The sequence below is a fragment of the Alnus glutinosa genome, chromosome 1, assembly GCF_958979055.1.
Source record: "Alnus glutinosa chromosome 1, dhAlnGlut1.1, whole genome shotgun sequence".
In the NCBI taxonomy this organism is placed as follows: domain Eukaryota; kingdom Viridiplantae; phylum Streptophyta; class Magnoliopsida; order Fagales; family Betulaceae; genus Alnus; species Alnus glutinosa.
In genome coordinates, this window is record NC_084886.1 from 3847577 (window position 1) to 3864458 (window position 16882).

Genomic DNA, 16882 nt, shown 5'->3' on the forward strand with positions numbered 1-16882 from the left:
CAAGTATTATAAAAAAAAAAAAGAAGAAGAAAGAAAACAGAAGGGAAGAAAGAAGGGAAGAAAAAAGAAGACCCAGAGCTCCTAATGCTGATTCCTGTTTCAACTTTCTTTTCCTTTACAAGTGGCCGGTGGCGAATGTTGATTGGCTGATTCCATCACATCTCCAAACATTGAGGACAAACTTTATTGTCCAAGTTAGATAATAATAATAATAATAATAATAAAAAAGCTTTATTGTCCTTTCCTATCGTCTTTTTTTTTAATCTTCTGCATAATATTTTTGTCATTTGATTTTTGAGTCATGCAATGAAGACATGTAAAAATTGAAACATTTGAAAATTATTGCAAATAAGGTGGTAGTTACTAGTTAGAAGAGAAGTGAAGTGACATTCTTTGATCAAATAATTACAGAAAAATTTGAACTTGACAATTTAATTAATTAGTAAATAACTTATTTCACCATTAAGTATAAACAATTAAGTCAATTCGTAAAAAAATTGTAATAAAGAAGGTCAAGTCAACCATACACTCCTACCCCGAATATTTCCTCTGTTTTTTTTTTGAATTGATAGCTAAATGGTGCGTGCATTTGGTTTGATCCTAACTAATTTGTTATTAAAGTTCTTTGTTTGCACAAAATTGCGGTCTTGATTCTTTTATTTTTATCAGTTGAGTATTTATCACCCCTGATATTTATCATTTGAATAATATTTTCGAAAACAATACTTTAAAAAAATAAAAAATAAAATAAAATTGAGATTTGAGGAAATTGATCTTCGTGTTTACCCATTGTCCTCCTAGCAATGCGGAATTAATTAGAATAAAAAGGAAGTCACTGAAACGAAACGTTTACAAAAAAAAAAAATTAATAATAATAATAATAATAAATAGAGAATACGTTACTCGGTTAATTGGAAGTTGGACCTGTCTATTCATTTCATTCTGGTAGTGGTAGTGGCGGACGGCACGCTTCGGCGTACAGATCAGACCTTTTTTTTCAAAAATCAAATTCCACATATAAATTCCCGACTGGACAGTACTTTGCACGCGCCAGATCTTTACGTGAATCGTAAGCAAACAGAACCCTTTGGCGGCATCTTTTCACCACCATCACTTCGATATTTATGTGAATATATTAAAATATTATATATATATATGTGCACCCTACACCCTTCCGTAACCCCTCCCATTTTGCATTCTTAGAATCGATAACCGCTTCTCATTTTGCATTGCTACAATAACCGTCTCTCTCTCTATCTCTGTGTGTGTGTGTTGTGCGTTCACAGAGTTCACTGAGCGAGCAAGCAATGGGAGCTAGTACGGATGTCGAGTCCGCGAGGGACCGGCGAGTACTGAAGCACGTCCACGACAACGTCCACGGCAACATCTATCTCGACCCGGTTTGAGCATCTTTTCAGCAGCTTCTTTTTTTTTTTTTTTTGGATGAATTAAATCTCTTATAAGCACAAACTCAAGAAAACATACACTCCAGAAAAACTTCTTTTCAGCAGCTTCTTTTTTCGTTTGCGTTTCAGAATTATATGTGATGTTGCTTTCTTGACTCGTTGCTTTTGTTTTTTGCTTTACGCTTTGAATTGGTTTCTTATAGCTAAGAGAGATGTCAAAATGTTGAATGAATTTCGGATTCGTATGATTTGGAGATTTAGAATCGTGATTGAGTCGATTGAAGTGAAACAACACTTAATTTCGATTCGTAAATTGTTTTTCGTTGTTTTTGCTTTCGGTGTTTTCTGCTTTACTTTGGTTCCTATCTGAGAGATGCTTGAATGAATTTTATACTACTATGTTTTGGTGCCGTAGAACTGTAATTGAGTCAAAGAAGTGAGTTCTGTTTTGCCTCTTAAATCGTTGTTTTTACTAACGTTTTCTGCTTTGGCATGGTTCATGGCGGAAAGAAATGCATAATTATTCAATGAATTTTTGAATGGCTATTTTTGGAGCTATGAAATTGTGATCTCGTTGATTAATAATTATATGCAATTCTGCTTCTCAAATCGTCGTTTATGTTCGTCTTTTCTGCTTTAATTTGGTTTATGAGAGCAATGTAGAATTAGTTCACTGTTTTTATCTGAATCGTTTCAATTAGGACATTATGTAGATTTTTTTGAAGTAATATGATGTAGAACTAAGAACTTTTTAGGATTAGGAATTTGATTTTGACGGATGACAGAGATTTTGTACTATGACAATCTGCGAAGTAGGAATTTTAATGTTAGCATTCCAGGGTAGTGTACAAAGTCGGCGTATTGGAGAAGAAGACGAAGAACCTTTTCAGGATTAGAATTCTTTTTTTCTTTTTGGACGGACAAATGAAGATCTCAATCTTGACAACTTGAGTGGAGAAGAAGCTATTGAGATTTTCTCATTGAAAATCCTCAGATTGATGATTAATGTAAGATAGATTGTTTTGAGAAATTGAATGATAAGGAAAGACATTAAACCGAACATACTTCAGAGCAGAGTGGAAGTCAATATTTAGAGTTGAGAAAGGCATATTTCTTCAGGAAAGTATCTAGAATTGGTTTCCTTTATGAAATTTAAAGGTTCTGTGTGAGACTTTAAGTGCTCATTGTCTTCATGGTCAGAAAAAAAGAAAGAATCAATTAAGAGGAAAAAAGAAAACAAAAGAAAAGAACACTGCAGGATATGATGTATGATTCTGTTCTGTTGTTAACCACTTTTAAGCAAACATGGATTAGTTACTTTTCTCTTGTATGTTGCAGCTCTTTTTGAAGTTCATTGATACCGAACAGTTTCAGAGGCAAGTCTGTTTTACCTCAAACCCATGCAAGGGTTGTTTCTTGTTTAGTTAATTACTATTTTTATTCTCTGATGATTTCACTGTATATTGCAGGCTTCGTGATCTAAAGCAAATTGGTGAGTCAACCTTTTTCCAGAATTAAAAATAGTATTTCACTGTAGAAGCTCACATCTACAGAAGATTTATTATCTCTAAATTTACTGGCATAATCTATAATCTCTGTTACCAACTTCTTGAAGGAATCTGAATGCCAATGATCTATTTGATTGGAACTCAAAGAACTATTTTGTATAATTGATTGTCATTGATTTCAAATTCTTACCTCTCTTTACACTCGGTCATGGCATAGATTGTTGTGATTCCTCATGTTATCATATTTCCCTTTAACTTGACTCCTAATATTACTTGCCTGTTTTAAAGGGTGTAGGCACAGTTTGAACCCCTGAAGGATCATTGTAATAACACTTTTTTCTTTGTTTTTTGGGGGGTAAGTAATATGCAATAAATTGAGTACAAGCTCTGTATTAAAAGCAATTAATTATTCCCAACATGGAAAGTTGAAAAGGCAATTCTAGATTCCAAAAATTGTGCCCCATTTAAAAAATCCAGTATTTATGATGATAAATAAATGTTACCGTGTGATATTAGATGTTATGCATTTCTACTTTGAGCTGACATAGTTGGTTCCACCTTAGGCAAACTACTTGAGTCTTTAAAGTTTTTGTCTAGTTTCTCTATACTATTCTTTGCTTTATAGTTCATTTCAAAGCTGAGTCTCGTTGACTACAATTTACTCTCAATGTTGCATCAATTATCAGGAAAAAAGAAATATGTTAAAGTCCACTGAATTCTTTTAATTTTCCATACACGACACTGGTGGCTCAAACTTGTCACTTATTTAATTCTACTTGTGTCTCAGGCTTAGCACACATGGTTTACCCAGGGGCTGTCCATTCTCGGTTTGAACATTCATTAGGGGTGTATTGGTTGGCTGGTGAAGCTGTTGATACAATCAAAACCTACCAAGTAGGTGATGTAATTTTCATATTGAGTGCTATTAGTAGCAATATAATCTTTATACCCATGCCATCCTTGCAGGGCTCGGAGCTTGGTATTGAGCGTTCAGATATACAAACAGTAAAACTTGCTGGTGACTAACTGTAACACTCATAACAAATGCCTTGTCTCTGTCACTTGATTTTACCTCTATTCTTTTCTTGGAATTCTTTCTAGGACTGCTGCATGATGTTGGCCATGGGCCATTCAGCCACTTGTTTGAGCGCGAGTTTCTTCCCCGGGTTATTAATGGTGTCTCATGGTAACTCTAACATCCATCCCAAGAAAAAAAAAATGATACCAAATTTTCTACAGAGAAGATTGCATAGAGTCATAGTAAGATTGTTTCATAAATTTAGTCAAAATTTTCAAAAGTGGCTCAATTATATGCAATTTTTTATTATAAAATTAATTTCATTCATGAAACCAAAAGTATTTGAGATGAATAGGTTTGTCCCCTGTGCGCTCAATTCTACACTCTTGTCAGCTTCTTGAGATGAATACAGCTTACGTGCAATGTCTTTTTAGAAGCACATGTTTTTTACATTATTTTAATCTTACTAAAATGTTATTGGATAGAGTCAAATAATCTTCACTTCTGTACAAAATCTTGTGTAATTTACAATAGCTTTTTAGCAGCAACTGGTAATTGCTTTTCCATTAGAGAATTTAATCCTTTTGTGGTTATTATTTTGAAAATTTCCAGGCATCATGAGGACATGTCTGTGAAGATGGTAGATTACATTGTTGATGAGCACAACATTGAAATTGACCCTGAATGCCTTCAGAAAGTGAAGGTTAAACGTTATCTACAAATGTGTCTTTCCTTTCATTAACAATCAAGTTCTCCTGAAACATCACTGTTACAGCTACTGAAATCCCATAATAAAGGCACAAGTTTCAATTTTCAGAATTTTCATCAACCTGGGGATTAAATTGTTGGAGCACCTTTCTCCAGCCTCTATAAGCTCCTTTTCCCACTTGCTTTTATTTGGGTTGACTTTCTTTCTGCTGAGACTGTATTATTGCACACTTCCATTTTTCTTACCATTGAGATAAAATACTTCTTAAATTTTAAGCTGGCTACTTCTATGTGCATGAAGAATGAGGGGATATAGGTAGATGAGTAAAATTCAGCAAGTAAAGACTTGAAATTTTTGGGAATTTGAGCCATTGATTCTCTGGGACGTCAAATGGTATTTTTCTCACCCCATAATAATGGCGTGGAGGGTGATTTGTGGGCTCCAGATCCACTGGATGTATGTTTAATTTATCAATCCAATAATAGTACGTACTAATAAGGCATTTGATGTCTATGTTCTCTTAGCAGGATATGATAATTGCGGGACCTGATCGTACTCCAACAAAAGTAAGCTATCTATTGCCCAAGTTTTTTTTAGGCATTTTCTCTCATAATGCCTTCCAGAACTTCTTTTTTAAGCTCTTCTCTTTATATTCAACTTCTATCATCTTATGTTGTGATTAGCCCTTCTAATGATTTTCTTGAAAGTAGAATATGAAGGAAAAGCGTTTCTTGTATGATATTGTTGCGAATGGTCGAAATGGAATAGATGTTGACAAGTAAGTCAATTACATTTTTTCCCCTTTTCCTACTTGTCGTTTTGGATGCTTTCTGACAATAAAGTTATAAAAATATCATCCTCCTGCAGGTTTGACTATATAGTACGGGACTCTCGGGCCTGCGGTCTAGGCTGCAATTTTCAATTTGAGAGGTATTTATTGGTATCATCTAGAGGTCTTAATCTTATAGTTAGTTACATGCTTTGGTGAACTCTTCACTTCACGTTAACTCAAAACTTGTGCAACATTGTTGAATGTGTAGAAGTTTGAACTTGGCTTACTTTAAATTGTGCACATACTTTCTGTTATTATACTTTAGTTAAAAAAGGGATTTCAAGAGCCATGTTTCCTATTAAATTTGCAGGTTGATGGAATCTATGCGAGTTATGGATGATGAGATATGCTACCGTGCTAAGGATTGTTAGTATATGTTAAAAATTATTTCATCACTTTTACATTAGAAGTTGTTATATTCTTCAGTTTGTTTTTGATATCTTTGTCAGATCTGACAATCCACAAGTTATTTGCTACTCGTGCTGATTTGCATAGAACAGTCTATACACATGCAAAAGTAAAGGTAACGATCCCAACAACATTTATTAATGTGGAACTTCAAGATAGCAGTTGTAGCATAAATGTCTTTAATCTGCATTTGAGCACTAAATGCATTAGATTTGACAGTGTTTCTTTTTTCAGGCAATAGAACTCATGATCGTTGATGCTCTGTTAAAAGCAAATGATCATCTTGGCATTTCATCCTCAATTCATCAACCATCTGAATATTGGAAGGTTTGAACTTTACACGTTATTAGAGTCTGATTGGGGCTTCCAAGTTCTACTTTATGCAATAACACTATCTATTTTAAACTACAGTTAGATGACTCAATATTAAGAAAAATTGAAACTGCTCCCGATCGAGAGCTCAAGGAATCAAGAGACTTGATCCTACGCATTAGAAGAAGGGAGCTATATCAGGTATCTTAATATAATAACAAGATGGCCGGTGAAGAGGTAGTAATGTTTGAATTTCTGCATGTCTCAAATCTTAACTGCTCCTAGAGTAAAACTTTGGTGTTATCAACCATAAAGGAAACACACTTAGCGATGTAGTGATTTATTATGTTTTGCAGTTCTGCAATGAGTTTTCTGTCCCTAAGGAGAGCATGGACCACTTCAAAAACATCACTCCCCAAGATATTATTTGTTCCCAGGTCCAAAAGGTTATATTACATTACCATGTTTGTTTCTCAATAGTAGATAGATGGTATCCTGAAGTGTAATTTTTCAACCAGAGAAGTGCTGGTGTTACACTAAAAGAAGAAGATATTGCCGTGAGCAACGTTAAGATTGATCTGACACGTGGAACGAATAACCCTCTTGAAAGGTACTTGAGAAAGATTCAAATGATGAAGGCACTGTTTTTCTTTGCAATTTGTTTGATGCATTTTCCACTTCTGATCCAATTTGACAAATGATCTTTCTTCTTCATGTGTGCCTCTCCTCATCCAGCATCAAATTTTTCAAGGTACTGAAATCGCTTCTACAACATAGATTCTTTTATATTATTTGCTTGTCATTGTTCTCTTTAAGATTGTCCAAGGGCTTTTTCAGTTTCTATGAAAGATTTCAACCATAATATTGCAGGTTAGCCTGAAAATGGGGTGACTGCAATATCTGTGATATAGAGCATAGCCAACAACTTCAGTATAGGATTGAAAATCTGGTATCAAGACTATTATGTTTAGAAAATTAGTGACTTAAGCCTGGTTGCTTGCAGCATCGTATTACTGGCAAATTTAGTCATGCTGCATGGACTATCCTTGATGAAATTAGATTACGAGGACTTGAAAACCCTTTTTATTGAATAAATTGGTAACATGTTAAATGCATAGTCAACTATGTCTACAAGGTAGAGGGGGTAAGCCCACATACAAAAAATCCTTCATGATGCAGGCTAACTGGACCTGTTGGCCATAGAAAGTCTTAGTACTTTTGCTAAAATTTACACCTGCTTTGTTTAAAAAAAAAAAAAATGATAAGTAACGCAATTCATTAATAAGCACGGAGGAGCGCAACCCTAGTACATATAACGTGTACAATAGATAACCCCCACTAATGATGGAACTTTGTTTGTTGATTATGAATCTCAACCATAATTAAAGGCACTGATTCTAAATTTTAATCCTTCTTGAATCTGAATTGGTTGGACTAATAAATTCAGTGAAGAAATGGTTTCTTTTAGAGAACATAACATTACTTGCACATTGGAGAATTAACAGCTTGGCTTTTACCAGGATTATGAGTGCGATGAGAAATTCCCAATCCAAGATGATCGCATCAGCCACTTGCTGCCTGCATTTTACCAAGATATGATAGTTAGGGTGTACTCGAAGAAGCCTGAACTGGTTTGTAGAAATAAAATACTGATATTGCTAAGTCATCAATATAGTGTGGATATTGCTTAGTGACCATGAAAATATATTACATGCAGGTGGAAGCAGTATCTGAGGCATTCGAAAATTTTCAGCTGAAGACATTTGGAATTAAAGCACAGGTTCATGCAACTCCTGAAAAGAAGAAACGCCGAAGATAATGGCTACAACTGAGTCTGAATTCTACCTTGCCCTTTAGTTGGAATAGGTAAATACTCATATTCATAGCATAGTTGGAATAGGCAAATGCTCATATTCATAGCATAGTTGGAAGAGGCAAATGCTCATATTCATAAAGAAACATCTTAATACAATGAGCAAATGTGCGAACTTTCATATAGTGAATGATATAAAAAAATGTATAAATCCATAAACCTTAATGCCGGATGCAACTGTATAAATCATATATCTTCTCTCTCTCTCTCTCTCTCTCTCTCTCACACACACACACACACACACACACATTCTTTTTGCTTGGATACTCCAGCTTAAATTTTCCATGCTGCTCTCATATACAAGAGTTATTGGAGCTATAGTATGGTTGTATTAATTGTGAATCCGGTTTGTATATTCAACTAAGGGGATGTGGAATTGGTTTTGTCATGTAGAAGATACACTAGATAACCAGCAGGTGATGATTTAGTTGAACTACTTGAAAACTCAACTCTAGGGAAGCTTAAACTAAATGAAAGTTAAAGATTATAATTATATTCAAAATCCGTAAATCACAAGTTCCTAAGATTAGTTAGGTTTACTTTAATTGTTTAAAAGTTGATCCTTTTAATCGAAATGAGGATCATATATCAGTTGAAGACACTGTGCAGGTTCAGATGATTTGAATCTTTTATCAATTCATTCTCTAGGGATTTAAAACACATGAAATCAATCCTTAAATCAAATCATTCCCCCATTAAACTTTTTAACAGCGAGAGAGGGATAGTCGATCATGTCATATACCATCAGATTTTGACACTTCTACATATGTTTGAGACAGCACCACCACATTATTTAAAATATCTCACATCAGAATCACAGAGAGAGAGAGAGAGAGAGAGAGAGAGAGAGAGGTGGTTACTGCGTTACTGGTTAGAGGTCCTCCCCACATACACAAAAAAAAAAAAAAAAGATCATAGCTAGGACACTTCACAGCACATATTCTACGTACTTGCTAGCTAGTGAGCAAGGGGCCTGACTTTTTGTCATAAACCGTAGAAATGAATTAACCCATGCGGTCTACTTTTCCTATTTGTGTGTTAGGCCCTCTAGGATCAAAACAGGGATAAGAAAAGAGCCATAGGGGGAGAAGGAGAACAAAACAAAAATTTTAATTTTAATTTTTCGAGAAAATAAACCCAGTTGCATATACACCCGTTGTACTAATTTTATTGATCAATTACACAGACTATTTGGAGGAAAACTGGAAAATAATAATAATAATAGAGGAGAAAATTTTCGCATGATGTGGCATGGATCTACATACTTGAGACTGATTTCCTTACGATAAGAATTTACTCCTTTTATGGCTAAACTAATTAGCATACCATACTGGCAAGACATCTCCTCCATTTGGTGGAAATTAGAATCTCCTTTTATTACGTTGTTCGAATTTTTGTGAAATTTGAGCAGTATAATAGAGAGAAATTGTGGGATCCATCTGTCTCGAACAGGTAGGATCCACATCTTAGGCTGCCCAGAGGCAAATAAAGGCCCTGTAGAGTACAACTCATTCTTTATGAAATACGAACAACCTAATAAATAAGGGGTTCTTCATCTGTTTAGACGTTCATTATTATTTTATTTGACTATTAAAAAAGATATGGGTTTGTTTGGTAATTTCGCCTATATATTTGATCAGTTCACCAATTTAAACTAATACATATCTTATCACGTAAGTGAAATGTTATTCATTTACTCAAATGATAGGTTTTCCACAAATCCATCCAATTGAGAAAATTGTTTATCACTAAACTACGTACTTGTAGAAAACCTATTGCTGTAATGAGAGGTACTTACGTGAGAAAATATTAAATCGAGATCAAGTCTAACGAATTTCATGACTTTTGACTTTTGAGTGATCTGGATATGCTTGCGTAAGGGTGGAGACAAAGGAAAAATTGACCCCCAAAAAATAAAAATAAAAAATAACGCTGTATTATAATCCATGGGTTTATATCTGTCAAAGCAACTATTAAATTACTCACAAGGACCTATTAGACTATTGATTTCAACCCAAACCCTGTGTTGACATTGGTATAGAGTAAATTCAGTTTTAAGGGATCAAAATATAAATATCCACTTGTACTACTCAATATATGAAAAATAACAACTTAATTACCAGCCACTAGTCTTAAAGACAATATTAATTGATCGTACACAATTCTCATCATTTATTTATACGTTTTTTCAAAGCAAAATTTTAGCAAAAATATTGATTAAAATAAATAAAAAGTTATAGAAGTTGGCAACTAATAGAAAAAAAATTAAATAAAAAATTCAGCGCTCTACTACCATATTAGGTATCGGAAAAATTGTATGTCATATTGTGCAAACTTCGTTTATATACAAGTCTTAAAAAACTCAATCTTAACAAATGTCAAGATTTACCACATTTTATGAAAAAAGACAGTAAAATCCCATAATCATGGTCATTGAGTTAATTGCTCAAATATGAGAAATATAATAATAAAATCTCACGATAGTACGTAGCTCAAGTCAACTATGATTTTTACAGAAGTTGATCTCAAATAACTTTTGCTTCACAATATTTAGTACTTTAGAAAGTAATTGTATATAGAAATTTTGAAAGTCTTTTTTAGGGGTACTAGTCACTGTGCCTGCCCGCTCCCTAGCTATACGTACCTTTGAGTTCTAAATTCGATAAGAGAACAACTATTTTACAACTTGCTTATATGCATTAGCATGTGATTAGCTAGAGAGTGTTAAAAATTAAGAAAAAGATTAGTAACAGGTGTCAACAAGTAACACTATTCGTTGGATAATTGTTATAAAGGTGATATATAATACAACTATATAGCTCCAAATCAATAAGTTTAAACTTTTAAGTTGAAGTATTATTAATTGCAACATTTTATATTAAAACTTGATTTCCGAAAGAGTATTAAGCATATATATATATATGATGGGGCCATGGGGGTGTTAGTCATTTGCTTAGATGGTTTTTAATGGTTTGGCTGTGAATATTGGACAACATTAATATATATGAGTTGTACGTAAGCATCAGAGAGGTGAAAAGCTTCTATTCGAAAGGCAGTACTGGTGGTGGTGATCGATCAAGGCTTCAGTTCCGGAGGGATCGGTGATACTGTACTCGTAATTAAGAATATATATTGGATGGGATTGAGGTCTTTGTGGCATTTTTCGCTGTGAGCATTGGCTGATACAATTGAGCTAGCTTTTCGTGGCGGTAAAAGGTCATGGACTCTTTAATGTTTTGATGAAGCAATATCCATTGAAAGGGAGTAATGGCTGTGAGCAATTAATATTATAGGCCTTGGACTCTTGATGTTTTGAAAAGCTTGCTTTAATTTCATTTGAGGGAAAGCATAACTATTATTAATTTTTAACTAGTTAAATCACATACATATATATATAAAAGAAGCAGTGATTGATACAAAATAATAAAATTAGAATTCACAAAATATTTCAATAATATTGTGATCTATTGGTGGTGCACCCGACATTTAATAGATCTAAGCTAGAGTTTTGAAAAACTTCTCTCAATTAAGTCCCACATTAATTAAAAATAGTGGTTACAAAAATAATTAAGTTTTGATATAATATGGTAATTAGGATCCTAGAGCACGAATACATTGTTCATTAAGAGACATAGCTTGCATGCTCGTTGGTAGCCAAACTCTTACAAAAGATAAATAAGACTAGAGTACTAATTAATTAATAATACCTGCCCGTTACTCAATTAGCTAGATCGAGTTGTCGACGAAGGTTACAAGAATTTAAATACCATAATTTACTTAAACTCAATTACCCAATGCAGGACGGAACTACGTACGCCTAGTTTTCAATCTTTTCAATAATTGTTTTTATTATTGGCTAAGTTTTATATATATATAATTTCATACCAGAGCCCTAGCTCTCTCTCTCTCTCTCTCTCTCTGTGTCTTTTATAGCAAGACACGTACGCATGTTTTTGTAGACTACGTACTTTTAATCCTTCTTCGTTGACTTATCTTTTTCATCGACTAAATAGGAGTGTGGCATGAAATGATCAGATGCTGAAATAGTCAAAATCACATGCACCAAATTAATCTGCTAACGTGGCATTGCGCGCACGTGCGTAGTTCTGCATATATTCTTAACCACGATTAATTTGCCAGAACATTTCAATTCTCAATGAGTTGGACGACGTCACTTGATAAAAGTTCATGCAGTCGTATAAATTAAAGTCGATGGTGGCTCAAACATGTTTCCAAAAACCAAAGGATTTTGAAGGGCACTTCTTCTTTATTTTGAGGAGATTTCATTCGAGTAGGAATCCGAATATCCTTATCAATGAAAAGGATGACGTGTTATAGCTAGTCATAATGCTATATATAAATAAACTTGATAATTCAAAAAGTCCACCTTCTTTTCTTCACGTAAAAGAAAGCCAATCCCACTTAATTTAGTCATCCGAAAGACTAAAGAGAAATCGATCTTTACAACTCTTTTGCTTTTTATTCACATACTCTTTCGCTGCCCAAAAAAAACAAAGATATTTTCGTTGATCATGCATCCCAGAGAGAGGGATCAGATGGAAGAACGGTGTAAAGGGTATGTGAGGGCGGACATGATAGATATAAAGAGGTTGGACGAGCAGCTTGACAAGCATCTAAACCGAGTATGGGCGATGGAGAACCCTGACAAGGCCGGAAAGAAAGGGACACTCACCGCCAAAGAGGACTGGGAAATCGATCCCGATAAGCTTGTCGTAAAAGAAGCGATTGCTCGCGGCACCTTTGGTACGGTCCACAGAGGGCTCTACGACGGCCAAGACATCGCCGGTTAGAATTCTTATCTTCCTTGTTTGGGTAGGATTTTTTTTTCTTTTTCTTTTTCTTTCTTTTTTAGAAAACATTGCTGTAGCAGTGTTGCATGCGTTCTTAATTAATTAAGACTACTTTTTTGACAGACACGCGCAGTTATGAGTTCTTTATTTTTACTTCAGTTTTAAATCAAACAGTTTCGCTGACGTTTCTTTTTTCTTCCTTTTCGATCGCTGTGACAAATCCTCAGTTAAAGTGCTGGACTGGGGAGAAGAGGGACAAAGAAAAGAAGCTGAAATAGTTTCGGTTTGGACTGCTTTTAGACAGGAGGTTTCTGTTTGGCATAAGCTTGATCATCCTAATGTTGTTAAGGTAATTAATCCTATGAATTTACAATCTTTTCATGTCTTTCTTCTTCGTTTTTTTAAAAAATAAAATAAATACTGGTTAGGTTTGATAGATAAACTTTTTCTTCGAGACATTTTAGGTTAGTTGATTGTCGTGTGTGATATATTCGGATAGAAACTACAGTAATTATTATTTTTATTTTTTTTTCAAAAAAAAAAAAGAGGAAGAAGCATTTCAGTGTCTTGTTCATTTATGTTATATTATTAGAAAAAGTAATGGATATTTTGTTTTGAGAACTCTAGATCTTATCCAACTTTGCCTATGAGGGATTTTAATTTTTTTTCAAGAAAATGACCTAGCATTTTCCCCCAAAGTAGTTTCATCGTTTTTGAAAATAAAATAAAAAATAAAATGTCACATAGGCAAAGTTAGATAAAAATTGTACAACAATTATTTCTCATTTATTTTTAGGAGAAACACATACCCCTTCACCGGTTATTTATAAGAAAAATGATTGTTATACAACTCTTGTCTAACTTTGCCTATGTGGCATTTTTTCAAAAAAAAAAAAAAAATCAAAAATCAAAAAGCGAAATAAGTGTAATATTGTCGGATCATCCCACATTGTAAAAAAAAAATTAATGTTACTGCACGTGTGTGTGTGTATATATAACTGTTTAATTTCCATGGACAAAAGTGATAACTTAGTCTCTTCCTAGCCTCTATATCCTCAAGATTGAGGGAAATTCAAGCTAAATTAAAAAGTTCAGAGGAAGCCATTTTGATCTAGATTTTTTGGGATGTTCGAACCAGAATTCTAGCTAAAGGAAGGTTTAAAAGTTTATCTTCTTGTTTAGAGTTGGTGTATAAGTGGAATCTTCATTCATTGTTGTAACCTAGATAGTCTCAATTGAGTAGTTGTTTGAAGTATACTGCTTGTTTGTTGTAGTAGGTGTTTTCTGTTTGGGGTCTGATGTTTGCTCCCATGTGAGTCCTGTTTGTGGACGTGGGCCAGCTTATTTTCTGGCGTGTAATTGTGGTTGTGCTTGTTCTATAAAATTTTTGGTTCATCTAAAAAAATAAAAAAATTCAAGCTGAATTTAATTTTTCGTTTTTTTTATTCCTCGATCTCAGTTCGTAGGAGCTACAATGGATACATCAGCCTTAAAAATCAAGAGTCGTAGCAAGCGAATGGGCATGCCAAGTAAAGCTGCTTGTGTTCTTATCGAGTATCTTTCTCGTGGTACTCTGAAATCTTACCTGATAAAGAACCGGGAAAGTAAGCTACCTTTCAAAACTGTCGTTCGACTCGCACTAGATCTTGCCAGGGGGTAGGATTCCTTTCCCATATCTGTTTTTTTTTTTTTTTATTCGATGTACCAATTTAATTACATTGATCACCATTTAAAAGCAGAACTTGCCAACATGCAGCCATTAATCTAGCTTCCTTTGCAGGTTGGAATACCTTCACTCCAGGAAGATTGTTCACAGAGACGTAAAGACTGAAAACATGCTTCTTGACAAGAATCTTACTCTAAAGATTACAGATTTTGGAGTTGCTCGTCTTCAGGCTTTGAATCTTAACGAGATGACAGGCAGTACAGGGACCCCTGGCTACATGGCTCCTGAGGTATATATATATAAAAGCCATTTTGTTTTGGTTTTTATGTCATATCTGTAGTCTACAATTCAAGTGTTTTCACTAACATACGAATTTGACTAGTAGGAAACTAAACTTCAGTGATACTTTGGAAGTTGATAATTAGAAACTGTTTGGATTATCAAGGCTTTGCGATTTAGTGAAAAATAAAGAGAAAACAAAATAAAAAAAATTTACGTGGTTCAGCATATATAGAGAAGGACATAGGAAGGACCAGCATAGGCCGCCACTTTTGAAAGGTTCTGTATAAATTTGTTTGGGCAAAAAAAATTAGTCCGGCCCTAAGCTCGACCCCTTATAAAACACTCAGACGACCTAGAAGAAGAAAAAAGACTCATACGAATTTGATCTAAATTGTTGCGAAATTTAATACAGGTTCAATTATAAATAATTTTGGGATCAAAAAGAACTTCAGGTTCCTTCTCCATAGGTGATTGAATTGAAAATTGAAATATATTAAGAAATAATTATTTTGTGTCTTTTCTTTTGCTTATATTTTCTTAACGCCGAATGGATACCAAGTTAATTATTCTTTATATATTAGTTTAATCTTCAATCTTAATATATTTTTTATATATTGGTTAAACTCGCTCTGCCCGTGTTATATACCATCTCTAACAGAAACCATATATAGCCCACATTTTTGTTAAATTAAAATGATAAAGAGTTGGAATGTTTTTTTTTCAATTTTTAAGAACTTCTGCCCAAGTATTTATTTTTAATTAATAGGTTAATTTACTTGTTTTTCCCATTCAAATATGTCAATTAATATGGTGCAGGTCCTTGAAAATGAACCATATGACAAAAAATGTGACGTGTACAGTTTTGGAATTTGCTTGTGGGAGATATATTGCTGTGATATGCCATATCCCCACCTCAGATTATCAGATTTGACTTCTTCTGTTGTGTATCAGGTATACATAACTTTCTTCTACCTGCCTCTCACACATTCTTGTACACATGCATGCATGCACTCAAACAAAGGCTGACGAATTCTTATTCTTATTCTTATACTTCTTATGCTTGAAATTAACTACAGAATATGAGGCCAGAGATACCCAAGTGTTGCCCAAGCTCTCTGGCACAAGTTATAGCTCGGTGCTGGGATCCAGACCCCAACAAAAGACCAGAGATGAAAGAGGTGGTAACCATGTTAGAAGCCATTGACCCTTCAAAGGGTAGGGGGATGACTCCTTTGCATGAACTACAGGGTTGTTTTTTCTCCTGCTGCCTGTGATCAGCGCCGGAGCAGAGAAGCTAGGAATAATCCTCAGCAATGGAGATATTTTCTTAACACTGAATGGAATAATCTTTTGCTTACACTTTTTGTATTGAATGTTTATGTATTACAAACGATTCCCAGAAAACTTCTAATACTTCAAAATGATGTGGAGGCTCTATTATTATCACAAAGCCCCCACCCCCCCCCACCCCCCCCCCCCCCCCCCCCCAACATCTTTCTGTATGGATATAATTCTTTGGTTTGTAAAAATTACTGGTCTTTGTTTATTTTGTTTTTCATCTTTTCGGTGGTGGTTGTAAATAACAAACATTATTTGTAGAAGCAAATAGAATAAATTGCATATTTTAATAGCAATCACTTTACTAGGAGCCAAGATTTAATATTAAAATAAAATTAGTATCAATTCAGTATTCACCAATTGTTTGGGTGGACACTCTAAAAAGCAAATATCTCATAAACTGTACCTTTCCTTGAAGCCCCTATAAAGTCTAATTCTTCTTGACTTTGGACAGGTATCTTAAAGAACAGTAATGTAGTTGAAAGGGAGGCTTGCTGGGCTATATCTTCTGGTTTGAATATTTCCCATTTGGCCCTCTCTTTGGACCCCCACTTCACCTACCTTCAAACCTAATCCTAACCCTAATTTTCAAACTATTCCCGATATTCATATAGCTGACCTCTTTCTTCCCTTAGATAGATGTTGAAATACTGCACTGCTGAAGCAGCTTTTTGACCCCCCATATGGCCTTCTGTGTAGCAAATATTAAACATTCATCT

At 34.3% G+C, this 16882-nt stretch overlaps 2 protein-coding genes and 1 long non-coding RNA gene across 4 annotated transcripts; 2 read left to right on the forward strand and 1 right to left on the reverse strand.

The window, feature by feature from the left end:
• Nucleotides 1–1186: 1186 nt before the first annotated feature.
• On the forward strand, nucleotides 1187–8267 carry LOC133866688 (uncharacterized). 2 transcript variants are annotated; one of them, XM_062303311.1, is made up of 19 exons: nucleotides 1187–1400; nucleotides 2745–2782; nucleotides 2876–2898; nucleotides 3702–3808; nucleotides 3881–3932; nucleotides 4016–4100; nucleotides 4545–4635; nucleotides 5169–5207; nucleotides 5352–5419; nucleotides 5509–5571; nucleotides 5784–5839; nucleotides 5923–5996; nucleotides 6116–6208; nucleotides 6293–6394; nucleotides 6550–6630; nucleotides 6712–6803; nucleotides 6929–6944; nucleotides 7714–7824; nucleotides 7911–8267. In XM_062303311.1, the coding sequence occupies exons 1-19, from the start codon at nucleotides 1308–1310 to the stop codon at nucleotides 8010–8012; spliced, it is 1386 nt and encodes a 461-aa protein (XP_062159295.1). In that variant the 5' UTR covers nucleotides 1187–1307; the 3' UTR covers nucleotides 8013–8267. The 2 variants fall into 2 exon arrangements, with proteins under 2 accessions (XP_062159295.1, XP_062159286.1); XM_062303302.1 differs by having other exon boundaries at nucleotides 6550–6639; nucleotides 7911–8266.
• On the reverse strand, nucleotides 7282–9666 carry LOC133866710 (uncharacterized). The gene is made up of 2 exons (XR_009899910.1): nucleotides 9332–9666; nucleotides 7282–7771 (listed from the first exon to the last, which is right to left on the reverse strand). It is a non-coding gene; the product is annotated as an uncharacterized LOC133866710 (long non-coding RNA).
• Nucleotides 9667–12428: 2762 nt separating this feature from the next.
• LOC133866727 (serine/threonine-protein kinase STY13-like) lies at nucleotides 12429–16249 on the forward strand. The gene is made up of 6 exons (XM_062303351.1): nucleotides 12429–12872; nucleotides 13105–13226; nucleotides 14337–14533; nucleotides 14658–14832; nucleotides 15642–15776; nucleotides 15902–16249. The coding sequence occupies exons 1-6, from the start codon at nucleotides 12599–12601 to the stop codon at nucleotides 16097–16099; spliced, it is 1101 nt and encodes a 366-aa protein (XP_062159335.1). The 5' UTR covers nucleotides 12429–12598; the 3' UTR covers nucleotides 16100–16249.
• The last annotated feature ends 633 nt before the right edge of the window (nucleotides 16250–16882 follow it).